Source organism: Pagrus major, chromosome 1, assembly GCF_040436345.1.
Source record: "Pagrus major chromosome 1, Pma_NU_1.0".
NCBI classification, from domain to species: Eukaryota; Metazoa; Chordata; class Actinopteri; order Spariformes; family Sparidae; genus Pagrus; species Pagrus major.
The window spans coordinates 3,403,373-3,429,038 of record NC_133215.1 but is presented as its reverse complement, the minus strand read 5'-3'; the positions used below and the strand labels follow the sequence as shown (position 1 = coordinate 3,429,038).

The following is a 25,666-nucleotide window of genomic DNA, read 5'->3' as shown; positions in this document are numbered from 1 at the left end:
GGGCGAAGCCTTTGACGCGGGAAGAATCGCGGGTCCGGATGATTGAAAAGCAGGGAGGAGAAAGAGAAGGGAGATGCTCAAATTTGGAGGCTGTTTCTCACAACCGCTGTAATGAGATCACTAACATCTTGAGCCGGCCTCCACTATAGCCGCCAAACAACAGGCTCCCAGATGAAAGGTGAATGGGCCTGGGGTTCCCGCTGGCTGGTTCAGAAGCACTTTAATAGCACAGCGCCCTATGAAAGGTTCCTGGGCAGTAGCTCATATTAGCGGCGAAGCACACTGCTTAATAGGATGATGCCTTTTGGCTTTTGTCATGAGATGATTAAGGGCTTCGTTGTCACCGGTGCCTGTTGAGCACAAGGCACTAGAATCCACTCTGCTGGGCTTATTGTCTGAGTCTATGTGCTGGAAAAAAAGGAGGCCCTTTTGATGAAAACACCTCTCAGGGATCTATCAGGTGAGCTCTGCTGTAGGAGTCTCACATCTACGCCCCCCTTCAACGTATCTCGAGTGCTTTGTTTTCCTCTAAAGACCCTTGAATCCGTCATCGTGTTAGGACAAAGACAAACGGCGCTGAGGGGAGCAGCAGAAAGATGAAACTTGCTGATGATGGTCCTTGAAAAAAGAAAATATGTACGCACGTCTGTGGCTAATTCACCTTGTTGTGTTAACTGTGGAAGTCAAAATGCAAAATATTCTTGACTGTAAGCAGCTTTGTAGTCAATCTAACGCTCTGACGGGATGTACGATGTTGTTTTAGGATCCTGACACTCAGACAGAGAAAAATTATGTAACATACAGACTTTATTTCTTCTTTTGACTTGTTAATATTTTTTCCATCAAAGCGGCGTCTCCCCCTGTTCGAGAAACCTCAACGCGCTCAGTCAATCGCCAAAAAAAAACCTTTGGGTCAGCTTCAGCGCGATCCGCTGGCGAAGAAACTTCAATGAAAAAGCATTAAATTAGCCCGTCTTGTGTTCTGAATAAAGGAGAGATTGCGTGTTATACGATCGCCACAGTTTAGCACACAGAACCGGATGAATGTTGGCCAGATTGACGTTAAACAGAGAATGCACTATGTCCATTTTTTTGCAATCAATGCAGTCCTTTCAATCAGGAGAGCTTTATACTCGGGATTAGTTTTGGTGACTTAAGAAGCTAGACTACCTCCGTACCCCCACCATCTGCAACTGCACCCCCCCGGCCCTCCCTGCGCTCTGCTTTGCCCCTCAAAAACCCCCCTCGCAAAAATAGCACAGGGATACTGCCAGCCTTTTCACTCGCTCCTAACAAGGCGGCTCCAAAGCACAGGCCCACTCCAAGTAATTAAATCAATCCCTTTGTGTTCCCCAATATTCCCCTTCAGTGGGTGACTGCCCAAGATCTGATTATGGCTCTTCATGCATATTCAGGCTCGAGCTACAACTTCGAACAACCTTTTTACTTTTTTTATACTCGCGTCATGAGCGGCCAACGCGCACCGATTTCCTCTTTTTTCTTTTAAACTTTTTTTTTATATATATACTTCCCAAAAATCCATAGTTTTGCTCCAGCGTGGCCGTTGAAATGAGGAGCGGTCGCCGCCTCCGAACGCTCGGGCACATTTAAGAGAAAGCCCGTAAGACGAGGAGAAGTTAGGGTGGGAGCCCGAAAGACAAATTGGATTAGCAAGTATTGGATTAAAGGTAAAACGGAGGGATAACAAACAAGAAAAGCTGCCTGTGATCACAGGGTTTAATATATTTCTTTTCCTCTCCGATCCCTTTCTTCTCTCCCTCCCCCCCTTTTTCTTTCTTTCTTTTCGAGTAAAGATCCCAGGCTTAAGACAGACTTATTAAAACTGGGATTAATTTGTAATGCTCCCCTAACCCTCGGGGTCAACCAAAGATTTGTTATCTAAAGCAAACAGGAAAAAATGTACTATAACAACACAACGAGGGCTTTAGAGCCGCGTCTGGAGATTTTAGCTTTGTAGGAAAGGTGTTATCCCTCAGATATTTATTTGAGCAGGGAAGGAAATCCCTGAAGGACAATCTAGACGGGGATAAATATAATAATTGCACTAAATCTTTGCAATTATGGAGCTTTTCCCCATAAAACGCAACAGGAACAGGGGTGCAGAATAAATGCTACAACATGCAAAAGGTTTTCAATAAATCTCGATGATTTGAGAAACGAATCCACTCCTCTTCCTTTATTATAAATCGTCCTGTTTTTAATCAGCTGGACGATGAGAGGTAACTGTTGAGAGCGAGAGCAGGCCACTCTCATTAGCCTTATCTTTTTAATGTCGCTCTGCCTCAGATTATGATCTTAATCTTATTTGGTTACGGAGGCTTCGTTCACTCCGACAAGCACAAAGACCTTCGGGGAGCAAATCCAGAGGAAAAAAAGCAGCGCCTTGTTTTCTGCGATGGCTTTTGGGTTTGTTCCTCGGGGTCGCGGTTCAAGGGGCCGAGCTGACCGGCCGCAGAGCCGAGCGGCCTAAATCTCTTGGCCCGCGGCCCGTTTCAGTCTTTGTTCCATAAAAAACTCTCCGTCTTTGTTTCCCCTGCAGTTCTTTTGGTTTCTTCATCGAGCAGTGTTGTGTCGTACAGGGTCGCTTCTACACCACAAATAGATCCTGAACATTAGAGAGATATTCTCCTGTTAAAATACGGTGGCGTAACATTATTTTATAGTTATTTAAATTACATTTGAAGGTGACTGTCGACATCAGCTCTGAACTATCGTGTGCATGAAGGTCGTACCAGCAGATTTTAGCTGATTATAAAACTGTGAATCTCAAAAAGACTGTGAGGACGAAAGCGGAAAGATTTATCCTCCTGAATATTTATTTATGGCTCCTTCTTCTGCACTTGCTTTCCTGTAACGCCGTTGATCTTTGTGAAGCCTAAAAGCTGAGCGCTGCTTCATCCACGTCAAGTTGACACACAAACAGTCTTGAACAGTTGCGTCACTGTACATCACGCTCACACAGGAGGTTAAATGCAGTTTCAGACTGACAGCATACATGTCGAGAGGAAACCAACCCAGTCTCAAGAATAAATGTTCACAGTGCACATTACTGCCAAACCACGGATCTGTTGAATCTTTACATGTCTTTATTTTCAACTTTACGTATCTTTAGGTCCAATGACGACACTTTCCTGACGGTCAACGCTCTGTCAGGGTTGGGAACACGTCATGTTTTGGCTTAAAATACCCGGTTTTGTTGCCATGAACTCGGCTCGAGACGTCCCAACCTCTGGTTAAAAACATCCAGTACAAGTGTTGAAGCGCAGCCTCGAACTGTGGTCGCTGGTTTAGCAGCCTTCTCACCATCAGCATCTGATCTGAATGTGATATGACACGTGTTGAGTAAGAGTCAATACGCACGTATAACATGTACACATTTGAACTTATCAGTGCTTTGTAGAAACGTAAAATGACAACATTTTATTCTGGCGACTTTGCAGGAAGAAACACTACAGATACTTGGAATTTCTGGCTTCGAAATAAAAACACTGCATGAATAAGATAATAAGATATAAGATGAACATGAAGTCTTAAAGAGTAGTGTAACCAGATTTAGATTGGGATTGAGATGCACCACAAACAGCAAAGCATTGTTTACAAAGTACTCAGTGTCACACAGTGAGAAAACAGAAATCATGTGTAGAAATCAAACATTTTGTTGCATCGATGATTGTTTTAAAATCGCAATCGTAGCCGTCTGAAACAGAATCGAATGATTTGTGAGGTCGAGACGTGAGACTGAATGTTGGAGCTGGGCTCAAAGCAGGAGCTGCAGAATCGCCCAACATGGACCTACTCTCCACAGAACTTGAGCTGGTTCTGGGCTCATGAACACCTGTGTAAAAAAGGGAGCGGGGGAACCTCCGCATCTTCAGAACCGAGCAGAATCCGACAGCCTTTCGCGAGCGGATTGTGGTGTCACAATCAGTCCGATACTTGATGGAGAACCTGAACGTTCACAGCGTCTCTGTTGATCTACAGTCATAGATCTTCAGGGTTTTAAGTGTTTAATAAAACACCTCCATTTTGCCGTCAGATCTTCCTCACTGTCCCGTAGAAACCTCGGTGTGTTGAACATGTTCCTGCAAATATACAAATGTGTCGGGCAGCTTCTGCTCCTGTGAGGTCTGTAATTTAATCTGCAGCACCAACAAAGAGAATCTGCTCTCATCTGTGTATTGCCATGAGTATTGTCTTCAGTCCACTTGTGTTTTGTGTTTAATAGACATTTGGCTGAAGGCCCGGCGCTGACAGCCGCCGAGACACAAACTGGATTCTTCTTCATTCACTCAGACTCGTGTTTCTGCCTCTGCTTGCACACATTCCTACAGGGCTGTTTGTGTCGACTCAGACGTTTTGGCTTTTATTATTTCTAGGTACTGTAAATAAAAGAAAGATTCATGTTCACACCAGTGCAAATACCAGTTTAGTGGCTAAAGTTCTGTCCAGACATATTCAGGCAGTTACCTTAAAGTTCACCGTATGCACAGACGAGCAAGAACAACAGAAATATGTTAAATTGGGGATGAAAACTGTTGCCATCTTGTTCCAGAGAGACCAAACGTATCTAATGACAGTAAAGGTCCATCCTCTCTCTGATCTCTTGTATAAAACAAGGATGGTTGTACATTTTACTCCTGACTAACTGATGCCTGAGTGTCAGATTGATGCCATAATAGTAAGCAAACCACACGAACCTGTCAGCTGTGCTCTGGAGATCAGATTGAAGACTTAACTACTCACCCTTCCCTCCAGCTAGCGGCCACCTGATTTGGATTTATGACGTAAAAAAGGATTATTGGGTGGTATTGTAAAGATCACTCCTCATTTTGATTTCAAGAATCGACCTTGTCCACGTCGTGCTTTCAACAGGAGCGACAGGAATTTCTTTGCAGCGATGTGTCGCTCGTGGTCGGGTAGGACACTACAGAAGGAAACAATGATATCTGATTTTGTTGTTTTGTTGTTTGCAGTTAGGACACGATGTTCAGCATAAACACGTCTTATGTCAGCAAATAAGGTTGTTTCCCAAAATGCCCCTAAAACAGTCTCTATATCCGCTGTACCTCTTGAAAAACAAACCAGAAAATCAGAGCTTTATTTCATCATCTTGCTACGTAGCTAGCCAGCTAAGTTCAGCAAAGATAGTCAGAGAAACAGATTTATTGACGCAGTTGTACACGTTGTTTTAAGTCAACTTATAGAAATAAGATTTCTGCTGTCATTGCGTTGAAACGCGTTAAATTAATGCCTGCTAGGACTAACAGAGCTCCTGTCGACGGGGCAGATACGTCACAATAAGATCGACACAGTTGTACAAGTTGTTGAAAGTCAACTTATAGAAATAATAACTTTTAAATCTACATTTTACTGTAGTTGTCTTCAAACGTGTTAAATGAATGTCTGCAGAAACTGACGGGACATCACAGGTCACACGCTCTCTTTAGTTTTATTATGTTTGTTTTGTCGTGACACAGCCGACAGCGTTCGCTCTCTTGTTTGTGGCCGATGTGTTCATGTCGGTGGCTCGCGGGGATAAAATAACATTAATGGCTGTTTAATTCAGTGCAGCTTGCAGCGCCGAGCCCAAACGAACGTGTCGACTGTGGGTGGCCTCGCTGAGAATGAAACGTTGGCAGCGTCTCTGGATTCTTCAACAATATGATTTTCTATTTTAGGGAGTGTTTTCCTCTTAAATCGCTCGTTGACCTCGACGACAGAAGAAAGGGTGACTCATCTTCTGACGGCGTGAATCAGCCTCGTCTCATCCCGCCGCTGAAAAGCGTGATCAATGTCTCTCGTGTCCATTTTCTATTGGTAATCCTCCACAAATTGCCCTCCGCTTGCAGTTTGTGTATCAGCTATTTGCACTGGATTAATGTGAGTCACTGGTGGCAAGTGTTCAAATCAATGTTTATTAATGGTTTCTTTAAGTGTTTAAAGATTAAGTCATTAACATATTGATGAAGTTTTCGAAGTTGCCCAGGGAGAGAAAAGGAGCCGAGCTGGAGAGGGTTTGACGAGCTGCTGAACTGACGCCAGCCGCCGCAAAACAAGAGGCTGGAGAAAGAAAAGAAGAAGAAGAAGAAGAAGAAGAGCGGCGGGCTTCCTGAGAGGAGGGAGGGCGTCAGGCGCTGCACTCACCGATGCAAAGTTTCCTCTGGTTATTAAAAAAACGGCACGTCGCCAGAGCAAATTTCACTTGACACGGTTCACACTTAACTCCTCGGCTGCAGCCACGTCTGCTTTGAACGAGCAGGTGCTGAATGAGTTTTACTTGTAGAAATGTGAATTATTACGAGATCCTGAAGAATCTGTTTTTGCGTGGTTCCTCTTTTGGGATGCAGGCGCGGTCGGCTCGGATTGATTTTACCATTCAGCAGCGACCTGCCGCGGCCCTTTGGCTCACCATGGTAATTCTCCCTCTCACCTGATAAGGTACCTGATCCATAATAAATCAATTCTAATTAGTTTTATGTTTGGAGGGAGGAGGAGGGGGGGCGGCGCTTTGCTTAGGGGACTCTCTGCCGCTCGCCCTCCCTCCTCCATCACGCTCAGTTGTTTCCAGCCGCCAGTCATCTGCACACCTGATATCAGTTAATCTCCTGATTATTAAGCGAGGATTATTGATGGAGGAGAAGCGGCTGTGTCTGGCGCTGCCTCTTGAATCAAGGACACGCAGGTTTTGTTTCCTCTTGTTTGTTTTTAGGGTGGTTCGTGTGTGTGTGTGTGTGTTTGGGTGGAGGGTCAAACATGTCCTCAAACTTCTCCTGATAAAGGTTTTCCTGCCAGCCTCAAGTGTCAAACGATGGGATCACTTCTAGGAGCCGCCGGCAGCTGCAGGACGTTTGATCAGTCAACGCTCTGTCTGACAGAACAAAGTGGACGACTGGTTGAAGACGTCTTCTCGTATCTGAAAAGTCACCAGTTTGATTCCTGCAGCTTGTCAGTTTGTGTCCTTCAGCCTTTATCTATGCAGAGAGCAGTGGTTATGATTTCATTAATGCTGGGGAGGATAGAAACCAGCGAGAGCAAATCTACATACAGAGCTGATGACAGCGACTGCTCCGTGGCTCTCGATGATAAGACGAATGTTCTTATTCTGATAAATACATAAATAAACTGTGTTAAATGCCACAATTATAGAAACACAATCAAAATAACCATCACGAACGTACCTCAGAAAAGGCTACCAGACGGGTCAGTTACTCTTTATTGTTGTGAAGGTGTGCTTTGTGCTAATGTTAGCTGCTAAAGGAGGCTGGTGCTGCCACAGCGGCTCAGGTCTTTGAATATATATTCAACAGAAGTTCCCAAATTGTTTTGAGAAGACGTTATTTTCTCCCTTGAATCACAGTCGAGCTCATCCACCTACTTCAGACAGGACTCCCTAAAAACCTGGTATTTTCGCTGTACAGTCGTAGTTTTGCAGGACGCAGCGGTGCTCTGTGTCTCAGCCTTTTCTCTGAATACGTGTTGTATTCATCTCATCTGTGTGCAGTGAAGCTGATATATTCTGCCTTGTGAGACCGTTTGGGAGGTTTTTATGAGAAGTTTTCTGCTGGATGACCTTTTGGAAAGGCTGTGATGTTTTATAAAAGAACTGGCCGAGTCAAACGGAGCCGTGCCCTGGATGGACCTGCTCCTGCCAACCCATGACGACCCATCTGTCCCTCGGATGAGCCTGTGTTGCGGGACTCGACTCATATCTGTGCAGGAAACCTGAGAGAAAGACGTTTTTAGTTTCTCTCTCCAGTGTCCCTGTTCGTACTCCAGATATCTGCTGTATTTTTCTGTTTCATCGTGTTAAATTCCTGCTGCTGAAACAGGAACATTTCCTGATTTTGCTGCTTTGTAATAAAAGCTTTTAAATAACTTAATAATGGAGGAGTTTTATTGTGAAGAATTTATAGGACATAAAACACGTTTTTGCAGACACACATTCACGCATGTGGCACCGCTGTCATTGAAATGTAAATACCTGTCGTGCCGAGTCGAGCCAGACCAGCAGATGTGACGGAAAAACAGCACTGGTCATCCTCGCTGCAAACGGACAAATAAGTCTTAAGATCTAAATCTGATTTCTGAGACTTTCCTGTCCGAATGGTAGCACAGTTACACCGACACAAAAGCCAGGAAGAACCCAAAACAAATTATAGATAATTAACCCCGTATAAATCAACAGTTACTCTGAAATAATTTTAAGGATGTAAATAAATAAATCAACACACAGCGAAGAAGCGAACACGCCGTCTCCGTCCACCACGGAGGAGTCGAGCTGTGGTTCCCCCCGTTAACAATGAGCCTCCACACCTCCACACCTCCACCCAGCCATTGATTTCTCCACCATTTATTTCTGTTTTGGTTCATGCTCGGGGTCTCTGTATTTGAAAGTTGATGCTCCTCTCTAAAAGACAGATTCATGCATAGACTCTGCCACTTTTGTAGTCGGTGGCGGTTTTATATGATAAGCTTTTTTAGACGTTCAAAATCAATATGTAATCCTGTGCAGGGGCTTATCCCCAGGACTGGGCCATTTGTGAGGCTCTTTGAGCTTTGTTACAGGTCTTCTGGCTGCTCTGTGCCGCAGATTGATTAGCTGCAGTGCCAGAATCCTATCAAATGGCCGGCTCTGATGATGGAGCAAACTCTCTCTGCGCCTCTAGTTGACTGGACCTGGAGATAAGGAAAGATGGCAATTCTCTCCCTGCTGCACACTGAGGGGCAGGAGGGAGCGCTCGTCTCTGCCCTCTGCTCCTCTGAGGCTCAGAACCGGATCAGCAGCTGTTTGGGAGGTGTTCGTCCACATTGTAGGACATTTAGCTGAGACTTATGACGTACAGTGAGAGCTGCAGCAGAGGAAACTACCAGCAGCTGCGCCGACATGTTTTGCAGATCCAGCAAAGATGCTGCAAGAAATTAGGACAAACCAAACAGCAGCAGCATGTCGCCTCCTCAGGGTGTGATTCCAGGTTTCATGACAGCGTTCAGGAAGGAAAAGACGTGTTACACAACAGCGTCGGCGTCTAACGTGACCTGTAACATACGTGTGAGGCAGTGACACGGCTGTCTGAATAACAACAACGGCAGGTGAACTGAGAGCTTTAACTAACTGAGCTCAGCAGACTGAGCATCTTTAACAACACGACGTGAGCGACGACTGACTGACCTCAATGTGTGTTTATTTCAAGTCAATTAAAGGAGCAGTCTGTAGTTTTGATGAAGAAATGTTAATGAGAAAGGAAAGATCCTCATTGGCTGATTTTCCTCTGCTTAAATAAACAAACTCTCTTTGTTTTCATGACTGAATAAAGTGAAGAAACAAACCATAAAGGACAAAACTGTTTATACTGTTTGACTTTGTTTATATGTGGCGGACCGTGCCTCCTTTCTAGCTTCAAACAGTGTTCTGAGTTTGTATTATTACCTCATTAATACTGTGAATATTAACATCTTAAAGTTGAAACTCTCCTGAGATGTTTCTTTTTCAGGTGAAACTTGTGTCGTCCGTACGTTTTAAGAGAGGTCATGGCTTTAAAAGTTTTTTATTGAAAGCATCGTGCACCGTGGTGAAGGTTAGTTTTGACCCTCTCAGACTTATGATTTTGAAAAATGAACCAGGAGCAGTTTCATGTATTGTCTTCGTACAAATGCTGAAACAAAGTAGCTCTTTAAAAAGAGCAGCTGTCCTCTGTTCTTGTTTTCATCTGTGGAAACGTTTCAGTTCAAATCATTTGTATTTTAGCGCCTCGACACACGAGGCTGATGGTCAACCGACAGTCAGCTGTTTAAGCCCTGGATTCTGCAGCTTGTCCCGCACCGTCGGCACTCGTTGGCCTTTTTCAGCTGACGTACGTCCACGAGGGCGTCGTATGACGGGAGGCCACGCGTTGTGGATGGATGAAAACCACTTGAGGGCCGCTGCGCTGTGATTTCCAACCAGATTAACTTGGTGGCTTGTTTGGAAACTTTCTCCTAAATTACAAAAATTGCTCCGCAAATTTGTTTCTGAAGACAATTTAGGAGAGAAATTAGCTGTAAAGTTGCTGAATCTGTCTTCATTTTAACTCAGCTGGTCCTGTGTCAGAGCCCGTTAGTGATAGAAATCGATCTGATTGGCTGTTTAGGAGCGAAACATACAAATAGATGGACAGCACATTAATTCCACACGGGTTGATATCACGTCCGGTGGGCTAGGCCATGATCTGGACGTCCACTGGCAGCCAGAATTAGTCGATAAACGGCATATAAACATCTATACAACGTCCAGAAAAGACGTATAAAAAACTTTCATTCTGGCTCCCCAGTGGACGTCTAAAAGACGTGATCTAGACCACTTCTTGCTCACTGGGTAGCTGGATGTCGGCTGAAGTCTTTGCGATGTGTTCGAGTGCAGCTTTTTGGGTGAGAAACAGGTAAAAAACGTAACTTTCACATGAGACATGAAACCGACGTGTTCACTGATCACGTGTGCTTTGAATTCACGTCAGTTTTTTGTGACTTTTATGTTTTAAAGCTTTGCTAATTGTCCTTTTAAGCGGCAGCCATTTTGCTGCGAGACATCTGGTGAAATGCTTTATCGCCTTCAATATTTTCCTGTTTTTTTGTGTATTTTCTGTCAGTACAGGGAGGGTGACGGTGACGGGGAGCAGAATCTGTGCATTCCTGCGGGCCTTGCCAGCGCTCACATGGTTACGGCTGCTCCGCATTGTTAGAGATATCTGAATGAGCGCTGGCCATGCAAGTTTTAACGTGATTGCCCGAGGGGCAGCAGAGTGAAAGAGCGAAGAACAGAGCCGGAGAGAGAGAGGAGGGGGGGGGGCATAATCCTAAAAGGATTGGAAGTTACCCCCCCAACACCACCACCCCCCCATACACACACACACACACACACACACACACACATGCACGCACACACACAACACATACATTGAAGTAATTTCCTCACACACACACCTCTGTGTTTCAGGGGGTGATGGGTACTGGATGGGGTCAGTTGGTTTCGTGGCTCTGGTGTCTGATTTCTCCCTCCTCCTCCCCCCTCCTCACCCTCCTCCCCCCTCTTCTTCTTCATTGTTTGCCTTCTTAATGAGCGGGGCGGTGCCACGGCGCCGGTGATTGACAGCTACATACTCCCCTCTCAGCGCTCTTCACCGTGTCTCTGTGAGGACTCGCCGCTGTCTGTACTGTACTCGACCCTGAATGACGAGTCGTTTCTCATTTCCTGTTTCTGCCGCGGCTCCTCAGGTGTCTGTCAGTCTGTCAGTCCGTCAGCTGACGGCTGACACACAGGTCGGTTCATCACAGCACTGTAAAAATACACCCGCTGAGAGGAGAGGTCTCAGTCAGCAGTGATCCAGTTTCACACGGCACGCTCACGTCAAAATCTGTAGAGGTGAACTTTAACCAGAATTATTATTCTCCATTATTTACTGAAATACGGGCGACTGAAGGTACCAGCTGGACGACCATCGTGCAGAACTTAAACCAGCTGGAGAAAGTGAAATGATCAGAAAGACCACGAGAAGTTAAGGAGACGTATTCCTCCTTTTCTTTTTGTACTTTTTAAGTCTTATTTTTCTTATTTTCAAAAATGCTGGGGACATAAAATAATTTTTTTTTAGAGTCTTCAACATTTTAAGACATGACAGGCATGTAATGGGGAGATTGTATGTGTTCAGAGTAGATTATTACAATAAACTATGTAATATTATGTACAATATAACAGTATACAGTCGGGTAGACAGATTATCAGCCTGGCCGTCTATCGGGGCCGATATTCAGCATTTTTCTGATTATCAGTATTTTCCTTTTTTGCGTGCAGTTGCCGATAAAATTAATTGATTTTAAAAATGCAATAAGCTCTGATGCAGCCTCCTCTGTCTGTCTGTAATAATCACTCTGATCAGTCACAGCCTGTCAACACTGAATAATCTGAATCTGCAAAGTAACTTAAGTAAAGTTAGCAAATAAAATTAGTTTTTATTTTAATTAAAATGTTTACCGTGTCGGTTCCATTTATCAGTTATCGGTCTCCTTGATTACTAATTATCAGTATCGGTATCGGCCCTGAAAAACCATATGTGTCGACCCTTTGTATTCAGTGTGCTGATCACATCTATCAGTCATTGAACACTAACTGCTGCAGGTCCTGAAGTCAATCTGTTCCTATCTTCACTCCAGAATCAGCAGCAGCCAGTTACAACTGCAGCTTCTGATGAAGAGCAAAGCTTTCGTTCTCATTTGTGCGTTAACATTTCTTCTTGCAAGCTATTTTTCTGAACATTTTTAACAAATTATCCTTTGTGTAATGTGTAAACTGCAGCAGTAAAACAAATGTGTGGGCCTGACGCAGATCATTCCAACACGTCCAGGAACATTTTAAGACACCTGGCAGATATTTTAGTTTTTGAGATCCTCACTCTCTGCGGCTTAATGAACGTGTTACCCTTCTCTATATTCTTTTGTTTAATAACTAGATCTAGAAGAAATCACAGTGTGAGTGCTGGATGTTGAAATGCTGGCGCTAAACTGCATTGCTGGCTTTTAAAAGTTAAATACCCATCATGAAAGATGTGGAACATTTTAAGGTGTGTTGACGTAGTGTCATGAGTCGCTGGAAAAGCAGGAAGAGGCTTAAAAAATTATAAAAGGTAACTTAAAAACAAGAAATACAAACGGTCTCTGAACCAGCTGTAAGTGAGCGCTCGCAGACTCACAGGCAACTTTTACTGCTGTTTTGTTTTGATGCATCTCATTTTAGATCTGCAGCATGTCATTGTTTTTCTTTTTGAATATCGGCCCGATGAGTCTTTTGTGTGACAAATATTGTGCGTCCCAGTTTTTAAGTGAAACTTGTTTTTAACTGTGAATATGACATTTAAACCCTTTAACTTATCTCTACAGCTGTTTTATCATAAATCATTGTAATTTATTAAATTCCTCCTCTTTTATTTTTTTCCTTGAATTTCAGTATAAAGTTAGTCTGATGTTATTTTCTCTGTCTGACCAGTTTGTGTGACACGTTGAGTGAGCTGCTGTTATCTGCTCCGTCACCTCCGTCAGCTCCGCTGAGCCGGCGTCATCATTGTCATTGTTTAACGCAGCCGGGTCGAGTGAAACATGTACAACAGATTAAGATCAAATTTGCAGACGGCAAACTTGAACACCAACGTACTACACAGTCAACAGCAAGGAGGTGAAAAGGAAGAGAATTTCACCAGACTCCATAAGAAAATCGCTCAGTTTAGTGAGTTGTTGAGTTAGGAGAAACTTTATAAACTTTTGAAACGCTGTCAGTGAAAAATTCTTTAGTATTTGGGCCTCCTTGAAAATTCGGCAAATGTTCTACAAGGAGATTATCAGTTGTCAGTCGTAAATAGCGTCATACCAGGGATGCTGGGGGTCAGTCACAGATGGGGGTGCTGAGGGGTCAGCCTGTATAATGATGTCACAGTAAAATGTTTTTTGTATTAATTTGAATTGCTAGAATAACTTGTATCTAATAGTTATTAACACAAAAGGACAACAATTTGAGAATGTTGTGCACAACATCAACACACTATAATTCAAAGCAGCCACAGCTACACAGGCAACAGCAGCAAGGAGGTGAAAAGGGACAGAAATTCTCCAGACTCCATTACAAAATCACTCAATTTAGTGAGTTGTTGAGTTAGAAGAAACTTTATAAACTTTTGAAACACTGTCAATGACAAATTCTTAAGTATTTGGGCCTTCTTGTAAATTCGGCATGTGTTATACATGACGTTCAACAGTTGATGCCTCGTTATATGGGGTCCTGCAGCCCCCTCAGCACCCTTACATCCTGCTGTACATCCATGCATCATGTCAGTGGGCCTAATGTAATTTATAATGCATTATAGACATGGGTGTCAGGGAAACTGTTACCAAACTATTTTAACTTATTTCTATTACATGTCAAATTATACAGATTTCCAAAATGTAAACTCGAGTTTTATCATTTTTGGTGCAAGCTTAACTTTCTCTGCAGCGTGTAGAACAGCTGGAGTGATGTGGAGCTGTTACATAATCACAGTCAGGCTTATTTTCCATCTCTACGTCACCGACCTGTCACCTTTAATGTCACGGAGAAAAGGGTTTTGGATTAATATCCGAATAAAAATCAGCAACTATTGCTTGTTTTTTACTTTTAAAGACTGAATAAGCTGCTGCGACAGTAGAGGCCTTTGAAAAGCAAATTCATTCCAGTTCTTTGTTCTGACAAATGTTCATAAATCACATTAAAGGAATAGTTTAACTGGCTTTAGTTAACTGCCCTCACTGCCAACAAAGGCTCATTTTCAGCTCAACTTTATCAAATTTCTCGTCATCAAGAAATCAGCTCAGATATCTAAAACTTGTCGAGACAATCAGAATAATTTCAAAACACACAGCAACATGTTTGTGCAGATGATCACCTCACACACCCTCCAGCAGGAAATGTTTCAGCATTTCATTATTCGGCCCTGAACTTAAATTAAAGCAAAGATGACACTTATTTAAACACAATCATTTCAGCCAACAGGAGGAGGATCGTGTTTTTCCTACCTTTCAGTCCCAGCACAGTATTTTCCTGACGGATCCAGATCACACAGCAGAACTGTGTTTTAGGTTCTCCTGGTTCTGCCTGCTGAGCTTCACTCTTTCCTTCCGCCTGCAGCCAAACTCTCGGTTGTCAGCTGATTTCCAGAGGCTCTCTCTGCCCGGTCCGTCGTGTCTGCGCGGCAGGTTTTGTGTGTTTTCTTTTAAAGTGGAAAGTGTGCAGCAGCCTGGCCGGAGCCTCCTGATGCTTTCTGACAACCTGGGATTTTATGCATCATGCTTTTAATAAGCGCCGACAACACAGACGAGAAGCCTCTCCAAACTTAACCCCCACCACTACCTCCACACACACACACACACACACACACACACACACACACACACACACACACACACACACACACACCTCTTTAGGTTGCCTGATCCCTGGATTTACGGGCTTAGTATTAAGAAAATACTCCTGCAATTTGGGATTAGACCCCAAAAACCCCTCACAACAACAATGACTCCGTCCATTTGATATCTTGATACTTGTGATCAATCGCTGGCTTTGTTGCCGTCGACCGCGGCCAATTTCTGAGAACACACAGAGGAAATGAGACAACGATTCATATTCATTCCCTCTGAACTCGACCTGCCAGGGTTTTTTTTTTCTCTTGATTTTATTCTTCTGGCCACGAGGTGACATTTCTCAGCAGGTTCTTCCTGCATGATTTAAATTAATGATTGAAATTAAGAGAACAATTTAATTTATTCACTTATTGTTGTGTGTGTAAATGTTGTTAAAGAATTAACATTATGTGTGCATGTGTTAAATTATATCATATGCTAAAATATAAATATAGAATGTGAAGTATCTGAAGACAATAGATGGATTAACAGGAGCGAGACAGATGTTTTATTTCCTGTGTGATCCTCTAAGTGCAGTCTGTTGATTTCATTCAAAGGTCATTTAAGTCAAGTCATTCCTGACAGCAGCAGCTGCTCATGTTGGAGCCTGTGTTGCAGCTTTTTAGCTGCCAGCTTTCTTCTCAACAACAATATTTGTCTGAACTCAATCAGCCGGTTGAGGTTGTCAGTGTCATTAAGGGATAAAAATAACTCCCGTCCTGTCCTGGGGGAGGGGAGTTTTCTCCCAATGCAAAAGAAAATGATGTGTAACTTTACGGAAAGTTGGAAAATCTTCTGCTGCAACCGCAATACTTTATTTTGTACTGAGTGCTGTGGGCCTGACAGCAGCCGTCACTGGATCTGTGAAGAAAATGTGATGAAAAATGACTTTGGTAAAAGTGAAAGTCACTCATACGAATAGTATTCGAGTAAAAGTCTTAAAGTATCTGATATTAAATGTACTTAAGTAGAAAAAGTACAGGTAAAAGTACGTAATAAATATATTTACATGTATGTTTATTCTGTATTACTGAACGATTATTGGATGAGGGTTTTCTGTTTTTCTTGACCTGATTGTGATAAAATAAAAAAAATTAAATGCAGCGTGTGTTGTGAGAAGTAACTAGTAACTATAGTGAGGCTGTTAAATAAATGTAGTGGAGTAAAAAGTAAAATATTTGCTTTTAGAAGAAGCAGAAAATAGAAAAACCTCATGAAAGTGCCTCAAATTGTATTTAATTAATTTCATGAGTAAATTTACTTTCATTCGTTAGCAAAACTCATTTAATCTCATTTGTTAGCGAACATTTCTTATTTTTTTTAGCAGTATTTATTCTTTTAATAAGTGATGGTGACAGGAGTGTCTGTTCCCCAGTGCTCCCAGTAAACAAGACATCTGTGGAGAAGGTAAAGGTGACGAAAGGGTCAATCAGTTGGACGTAAGCCACATTTATGCTAACTGTTTTTAGCTAACTTATCGTTTTATTGACAAAACTTTGCCATTTTAATTTGTCTCCTTTCCTCGCAGCTTCAATAAAAAAAGACATGCGCTCCAACGTGTGCGTCAGTAACACTTATAAACATTATATAAACCCACCGGCTCCGTCGTGACTCTTGAAAGTCGCTGTTTTTAGCGCTAAGTTAGCGCTCGGGGGACCATCAGCGGCGGCAACATGGCAGCTTCTTTCTCCTTCAACTTTCTGACACGAGCGTTCCAATCGCGTCACGTGGTGCGTGCTCCGTTCGAAAGGGGGCGGGCGTTTCTGCGGCCCCCGAGCTCGCGGGTTCGCCCCGATTGGCCGCCAGCTGACAGAGCGCCCGCGATTGGCTGGCAGGGCGCGGACCCGCGTGCTTGCTTGACTCATAGAGGCGCGGGCCTCGGAGACGAGCATCAATCTCCGTCCGTCAACACCGGCAGGAGAGAGCGCGAGCGCGCAGGAAGCGGCGGGTTTACTTTTAAATGTTTCTGCGTTTTTAAAAATGTTGATTTGATGTTGTATTGATCCTGTGAAGCTGCGCGAGGAGCTGCGTCACGGCTTTTTACCTCCATGTGGATATTTGTCCAAACTGTGGATCTGTGACGTTTAACAGGAACTTAACACAAGAAGAAGAAGAAGAAGAAGAAGAAGAAGAAGAAGAAGAAGAAGAAGAAGGAGAAGAAGAAGAAGGTGAGACTGATTTTATTTTATTTTATTTAAAGTGTGTATTTATCCTGATCAGCTGCTGCTGCTCGTGTCTCATAACTTTACTGTAATAAAGTTTAATGACAGCCAGGTTTTAATTCTGAGTTTGAAGGCCTGAGAGCTTTATTTTGAAAATCTATTAAAGGAGCATTATGTAGTTTTATAGAAGAAATTCATGAGGTTATAATAATACAAACTCAGAAATATTTATTATATTTCTATAAGTGAGTAAACGAGCTGCTCTCAGAGGTCCCAGAACAGTGTGTGAAGCTAGAGAGGTGGCAGGGTCCGCCACATATAAACACAGTAAAACAGTGTGAACAAAGTAGTTTTAATTAAATGTATTTTAGAAGCTATAAAAACGAGACTGTGAACTTTTTTAAAAAACGAAATAATCTTTAAAAAAGTGTTTAAAGGAGCAGTCTGTAGATTTCGGAAAAAATCTGGACTATTTTTTATTTCTGTCTAAACAAACTAAATAAACAAACTCTTTATTTTCATGACTGAATAAACTAAATAAACAAACTGACCTTAAAGCACAACACAGTTTATACTGTTCTACTCTGTTTATATGTGGCGGACCCTGCCACCTTTCTAGCTCCACACAGTGTTCTGGGACCTGATTCTCCTCTGAGAGCAGCTTGTTTATTCTCTTATAAAATAAACTTTGTATTATTACCTCATTAATATTATAAATTATTTAAACTCTGAGTGAATTTCTTCACAGTGGCTCTTTAATGGATTTCAGAATAAAAGCCTTCAGGCCTCTCAAACCATTTGTTTGTGTCTTTACAACAATAAAAGCAGATAAATAAATGAAGCGGATATAAATGTTGGTGTTTTGCGGTGAGCTGGTCTGACTCTTCCTCCAGGTGTGTTTCCTCACCTGATAACAGCCGCTCTGCTAATTGTCGCCTGTAGATCTAATCTAAATTGTAATGCGCTTCATTTGCACACAGTTTTTTTTTTTAACGCATTTACATGATGCGTGATTCGGCTCCTCTTCCTGCGGTTATGGAAATAAGCGCAGCTTTTATGCGGAGCGTTAACGCCTCAGTTGAGATTCACCGGGAGGCCCGCGGCTCCTTTCACCCCGCACAGAGCTGCTGTTAGTCCCGCATGTGAGCATTTACCTGCTAAAAGGACCCAGCGGGTCCCGGCGGGTCTTATCTAAATACATTGTCTTACACTAACTGTCAGTGATTAAAGGTTATTAATGAGGCAGAGGGACCGTCAGTCAGATCAGTAACTCTGAGATAAAAGCTGCTTTATTACAGGATTTTACTCTGTTACATATTTTATCATCAGTTTCCTTTTGAGCATTAATTCAGATTTATCATGTGACATTTAATCATCGTGTGAAAACTGGAGTCAATTATTTAATTCATGCATTTTTAATTTAAACTTCTCCTTCCCGCAGCAGAAACATCTGCAGGTGACAACATGTAAGATGTTATATTAAAGACGAGGCATTAAAGTGAGCAGCAAACTGTCAGGATATACCTACTCAATAAATTAAATATAATTAACTGTCGTTGTGACAAATAAACGATCCTGCTGGGAAAATAAAATATGTGAAGAATAAATAAATAAAGTGACGTTAAAGTTGATTTAATTGCGTCATGACTTCATTATAAAAGTGAGAAAAATAAATAAATAACTAACTACGAGGAGACACTCCAGGTTATCTGAGCGTGTCTCCGCAGGTCCATTTAACTGTGAGTTATTGAATTAATGAAACCGTGATGAAGATGTGAGTGATAACAGAAACATCCTGATGATCTGAAGCTGCTGCTCGACTGTAATTATGTCTTTACCCTCCTGAGCCTGATGGTCACTGACTCATCCATTTTATTTATTATTCCTCAAACTCATCAAGACTTCACTGGATGTTTCCATAAAACCAAACTCCTCAGCTCAGCTCAGCTCTGCTCCTCCATCGAGGCCGTTTGTCGTCATTCAGGAAGTTAAACTGAATTTATTATGAAAACCTGAACATGTAAATATGATCACGGACGTTTTCTGACCGCTCTCTGATTGTTTCCACGTTTTATTGTTGAATTTAAACGTTTAGGCGACCTTACAGATTTTTTGCAGAAGCTCGTAAATGAAGGTTTTAAGGAAGTTATTGGAAACATGTCTTTAAATCTGATTCTAGAAGAGTTTCTGTGAATTAAAGTTGATGTTGATGTAGATTTTATAGGCCTGTGTTTGTACCAGCACTTTGTTTCAGGAGTTTTATTGCGTTCATCATTAAATGCTGAATTTCTACGCGCAAACTCACCGTGCGTCTTTCTCCTGCAGGAGCCGATCAGAGCACCTGAACACCGGGGACCAGAGCACCTGAACACCGGGGACCAGAGCACCTGAACACCGGGGACCAGAGCACCTGAACACCGGGGACCAGAGCACCTGAACACCGGGGACCAGAGCACCTGAACACCGGGAGATCCGCAGCTTTCAGCCCGTCCAGACTCCGGTCTCCCCTCCGTGCTTCTAGCATGATGTCTTATCTCAAACAGGCCCCGTACGGGATGAACGGACTGGGCCTGAGCGGAGCCGCCATGGACCTGCTGCACCCGTCTGTCGGATACCCCGGTACGGACACACACAATACAGCCACACAGGACAACGCTCCACTGTGGCGGTAACACAGATGCTCACTGCTGCGCGCTGGAGAACATGTGTGATGGGAAGCTTTTATTCTGGTGTCGGTGCCGCTCGAGCTTTAGCGAGATATTTCTTCTCTTCTCCGATAATCCGAAGAGTTTTTACTGATTTTTAAAAAAAGCTCACATCGAAAAGTGATTAAAACTTTTTATCAGCCGGAGAAAAATAAAAAAAAGTCGCCAGCTTCGCGTCAGGAAAGTGTTTGTTCTCACATTAAACTTTAAATCGTGCGCGCTTGGAGCCTCCATGAAAGTTTGTTTTGCTTTATTTTTCTGAACATCTCCTCATCAGTAGAGGTCTGTGCATCACCTGTGTGTTGGTGATTAAACGCTGTTGAGTCGGAAGATGTTTAATAAACTGTAAAAACGTCGACACACGTGAGAATTTACGCACATTAAAAAGTGGAATTATCGGTAAAAGTGCTTTTACGCACGACGCATGACCAGATATACTTCTACAATTCAGTGTGTAGTGTTCGGAGAGGTGTTTGATTATTATTTAACAGTGTTGGTAGAGTAATTAAAGACTGATTTTTTCCTTCTTCTTCTTCCAGCCAACCCGCGGAAGCAGCGCCGGGAGCGGACCACCTTCACCCGGACGCAGCTGGACATTCTGGAGTCGCTGTTCGCCAAGACGCGCTACCCGGACATCTTCATGAGGGAGGAGGTGGCGCTGAAGATCAACCTGCCGGAGTCCAGAGTGCAGGTGAGAGACAGTAACTGAACAAGGTTACACTTTGTCTTTTTTTAGGATAAAAAATAAGGAAATGAGGAAATGTTTAAAAATAATTAAAATGTGGGAGAATTAAATGACGTTTCCTGAAAGTTGAATGAGTTCAGGTTTATCAGATTACTGTGCAGCTGCAGTGAGAATATTCAGGTCGTGAGTTGCAGAAAGTTTGACATAAATTTGAGACACGATAAAGCAGAAAAGTGTAATAAACACATAAACGTGGACGTCACATCAGATCTAAATATCTAAAATGAAACTAAAACCGAATGATCAGAGTGTGTCTGGTGTTCAGGCCTCTGCAGGTTCGCTGCAGTGTAAAAAGAACAGCTGAGCTGTTATTGATCAAGTACAGACAGGTCTTGAATCAAAGGGGAGTCTTTGGCCCGGCTCTGGCCCGGCTCTGGCCCGGCTCTGGCCCGGCTCTGGCCCGGCTCCGGAGCGCTGAACGACCAGCTTTTGACGCGGTGAGGCGTCTTTAGAAAAGCCTGCGAGAGGTTTTCCGTCCCGGCGTGAGAGGCCTTCTGCCGGCTTAACGCTGCAGTTATGGCCGCTGCCTCTCTGCTTTGTGCTGACAGGCCGGTACCAGCACAGCACCGAGCAGCTCCCTCTGACAGGCCCAGTTATCAGGAGGAGGAGGAGGAGGAGGAGGAGGAGGAGGAGGAGGAGGAGGAGGGGGAGGAGGGGATGTGTCTGAACAAGCTGATTAGGTTTTATTAAGCGTTGATATTGAAGAGCTGCTGCTCCTCATTACTCCAACATTACCATGGTAACCGTTTGTGTCAGAGGAAAATATCTTTAGTGATTATAAATGTTGCGTTCACTGCTCAGCATGTATTTACATGATTTACACACAAACACAACATAAGTCCTGATCTTACCTCCATTACTGCCTCTGGTGTTTTCACTGCCAAACAAAATGTCTATAAAATATAAAGAAGATGTCAGAAATGACATCATTACTGTGATGTTAATATTAGTTGTTGGAGCATTTTAAAGGCTCAATTACAGTAAAGTGATTTTATTTTCTGAAAACTTCATAAACTTGTTTTTATCAACACTGTAAAATATTTAAAGGTCAGCAGGGTTTGACATTATTTTATAGTTTCCTTTTACGGTCGGTCACCGTTACGCTGAATTTCAGTACATTGTTGTATTTGTTTTATTTGACAGTGAACATCTGGCAGCAGGTTGTCATCATATTTTTATTTCTCTACACTTTTCTGACTGTAATTTTAATTTACATTTTTTCCAACATATAAATACTGAACATTTAATTATGTGAAGTGCAGCAGTTAAAACACAGAAGAGACGTTGAAAATATAAATTCAGTTCTGGACTTTTTATTTTAAAACAGGCAGCAGTGAATTAACAATAATGAATTAATTAATGTCTTGATACAAACAACAAATTCTCATGTATGCATCAGAAAACATGGCAGTTATCAATTAACTAACTAACTAACGTGAAAACACACAATAAAGTTTTTAATAAATTTGGGGAACGATGCAACTTGCTGCAAAAAAATAGTCAAACACAACTAACTCACAAATATGAAGAGATGTTACATGTGAGGGACTCACAGACCGGAGCAGCCAAGAGAATCCAAGAAGTTAATGTGTGAAGTAACTTTACTTTGAAAAGTTTACATGTTTCTCTTCCTGCTCCCATGAATAGTAGTTCCTCTGCAGACTCTGCAGCCGGACCCCCCCGACTGTCAGAGTGGATATAACATACGTAGCTCAGGAGAACAACAATATGATGTGATGTTGTCGTCCAGTCTGAGCATTAATGACCAGATATGTATCACAATAATTATTTAAGACCATATCACTCAGCTGGTCTGAACAAAAAGATATTAGAAACTAAAAACTGTCAAATTAAATCTTAAACGCAGATAATTAATATATTTATTTAAAATGTGGACAAGGTAGAAGAATCTCTCACCAAAGTTATTTTATTTGGATCGATGAAAGTTTAGACCTTCGTTATGTCACCATCACTTCATTAAGAAACAGTTAAATAACTGGATTTAAAGGGTCAGTTCACCAAAATAACACAAACAAAAAAAACTTTTATTCTCCTGAGGTTTGATGTTATTTGTCAAGATTTTTTTACTATATGTTTCTATTTCTGCTCGTTACAGCGATCTCTCTGCAGAGAGTAAAAACAGCTGTGAACAGTGTTTATGATGTCACCTGTGGATCTCTCAGGGCAACAGAGACGTTAAACTAAAGTAACACGACAGTTAAATCTCAGTTCACATCTGAAGAAATCTCAAAACCAGGAGGAATCAAACCAAAACAAAAAAACACACAGATTCACAGATTGTGCACCTTTCTTCTTCTGTGGTGGCTGTAGTGGTTCAGCAGAGTCTCTGGATGAACTGCAGTCAGCAGCAAAGGTCAAAGGTCAGCGCCACAGTGGCATCATGAGAGAGGAAGTGTTCAGAAGCTGCCAGCTGCGTCAGGGTTTTGCTGTTTTTTCTGATTTCTGCTGGTGACCTTTGACCTCTCCTCCTTCCTCAGGTCTGGTTTAAGAACCGACGGGCCAAGTGTCGGCAGCAGCAGCAGAGCAGCAACAGCGCCAAGGTGAAACCAATGAAGAAGAAGTCGTCGCCGGCGAGAGAGAGCACCGGTTCAGAGAGCAGCGGTCAGTTCACCCCGCCGGCGGTGTCCAGCTCCTCCTCCTCCACTTCCTCCGCCTCCTCCTCCTCCTCTTCCTCCTCCTCCGTCTCCTCCGGCCTCGGCGGTCCCGGTCTGATCAGCACCTCTACCTCCGTCACCGCCCCGGTGTCGTCTATCTGGAGCCCGGCGCCCATCTCTCCGGCCCCGGCGCCGGCCACGCTGCCCGACCCGGCCGCCCCCACCAGCGCCTCCTGCATGCAGCGCTCCGTGTCGTCCTCCGCCACCGGGGGAACGACGTCCTACCCGGTGTCTTACAGTCAAACGGCCGCCGCGTACAGCCAGGGTTACCCGGCGTCCGCATCGGGCTCTTACTTCGGCGGCGTGGAGTGCGGCTCGTACCTGGCGCCCATGCACTCCCACCACCACCCGCACCACCCGCACCAGCTCAGCCCCATGACCGGCAGCTCCATGTCAGGACACCCGCACCACCACATCAGCCAGACGTCAGGGCACCACCACCATCACCACCACCACCCGTCGCACCACCACCAGGCGTACAGCGCGCCCGGCCTCACCTTCAACTCCACAGATTGTCTGGATTACAAAGAGCAGACGGCGGCTTCGGCCTGGAAACTCAACTTCAACGCCTCCGACTGTTTGGACTACAAAGACCAGGCGTCGTGGCGTTTCCAAGTGCTGTGACTTCCTGTGTTTGTCTTCTTCTCTGCTTACAAAGAAGTATTCTTTTTGTTGTTGGTGGTTTATTTTTTGAAGATCCTTTAAACTAATAGTAGAGACATTTTAAAAAAGAAAGTTTATCTGTGAACGATCTGCACACGACACCTGAAGCCTGAGCGGCAGGTTCAGCTCTGTCGGTACCAGCGGATCGACTCGTCCAGGATTATTTTTCTACTCCAGAACTCGAGAGAAACTGACCCAGTTACAACTTTTAAAGGGCCTTTTCGTAGTCAAATTTCAGTGGAAGCTGCGAGATTGTTCAGTCTGGGATCGTCTCAGCGACCGACCGACGAACTCCGACCTGATCTGGATTATTCTACAAACAAAAAATACAACTTTGAAAGAAATAACATGAAAAAAAAATGAGTGGGCTTTTTTCTAAGAAAACGTTTTTTTTCAGAAACATGATGCTGCTATGATTTCAGGTTGCTGATGTTCATTTCTATCTTGATTTCCAACTTGAATCTTGTTGAGAAGCTCGTCCTGCAGCCTGTGCGTGTTGTATTTTGGAGATTGAATTGCAGCACTTGTTTATAAGGTGAAAGATTTTGCTTTTTGTTTGTTTTGTTTTTGTTTTTTTGCAGAGGAAAGAAAATAAAAATGTGAATTAGACACGATGTCAGTATTCATTGAAAGAAATTTGAAAGATGTACATTCGTGTCTTTATAATAAAGTCTTGTTAAAACACGAGCAGTCCGAAGCAAAGTTTATTTCTACCTGAGTGCACTGAATGAATCACACTGAACTGGTTTAACTGGTTTGACATCATCATTACTGAATGTGAACAGTTGCTCTGCAGGGCTCAGTCTACTGTTTGGCTGTGAATCAAAGCAGCAGTGACGTGATTAATCACACTTTGATTGAGAAATATATGAGTTTATTTGTTATTAGTTTCTCTGTGTGTTTACCTTCACACTGGAAGCTGCCCAGTATCAACAGTCTGTCTGAGCCGCTCCGCTGCAGCAGCCGAACGATTAAATGTTCAGACGCTGAAAGAAAAAGATTCATTTTAATGTCATCGACACAATCAGTGGGTTTATTTGACACGTTAGCACCAGCAAAGTGTCTGAACGGTGATGATGTCTGAACGAACACACAGTCCAAAATGGAGGAAGCTAGCGTAGCTTTTATTAAATCTCATCTGTTGGAGGGAAAACTGAGGCTAAGCTAACAAGCTTGCTCTGAGAGTTAGCAGCCACGCTAGCTCAGAGCAAAATGCAATGTTGGAATGAACCCACAAGGACGGAGAAAACAGAAAGAAGCTCGGACAGATAACGTGACTGTTTAATGCTAACATGCTACCTCCCTTAGCTGACCAGCTAACCCTATGAGTTAGCCTAAATAGTTAGCTTTAATCTGGTTGTCACAGATGTCTGAAGGAACACACAGTCCAAAATGGAGTAGCTAGCGTAGCTTGTTAGCTGCGTTTCACATTCTACAAACTCTCTTCTGTTGGAGGAAATACTGCAGCTAAGCTAACAAGCTTACTCGCTCAGAGTAAGCTAAGTGAAAGTTAGCAGCCTTGCTAGCTTAGATAGCTTTTTCCCATTTTTTCTAAGTCTATTGAACAAAATGATGTACAAAATACCACACTGGACAGATAATTTAATGCTAACATGCTACCACCCTTAGCTCACCAGCTAGCCCTACGAGTTAGCCTTAGACTATGTATAATCTTTCACAAAATACAAAAAATAATTCAAGTAAAAATGAAAATTACCTTTTAAAATCCACTCAAGTAAAAAA

At 43.0% G+C, this 25,666-nt stretch overlaps 2 protein-coding genes across 2 annotated transcripts in view; one reads left to right on the top strand and one right to left on the bottom strand.

Annotated features, from left to right (window-relative positions):
• Positions 1-25,666, bottom strand: part of nup133 (nucleoporin 133) — a 426,297-nt gene that overhangs the window by 335,192 nt on the left and 65,439 nt on the right. The window lies entirely within an intron of this gene.
• On the top strand, positions 19,493-24,610 carry LOC140998756 (homeobox protein OTX1 B-like). Its single transcript, XM_073469131.1, has 3 exons — positions 19,493-19,754; positions 20,380-20,531; positions 23,084-24,610. The coding sequence occupies exons 1-3, from the start codon at positions 19,658-19,660 to the stop codon at positions 23,882-23,884; spliced, it is 1,050 nt and encodes a 349-aa protein (XP_073325232.1). The 5' UTR covers positions 19,493-19,657; the 3' UTR covers positions 23,885-24,610.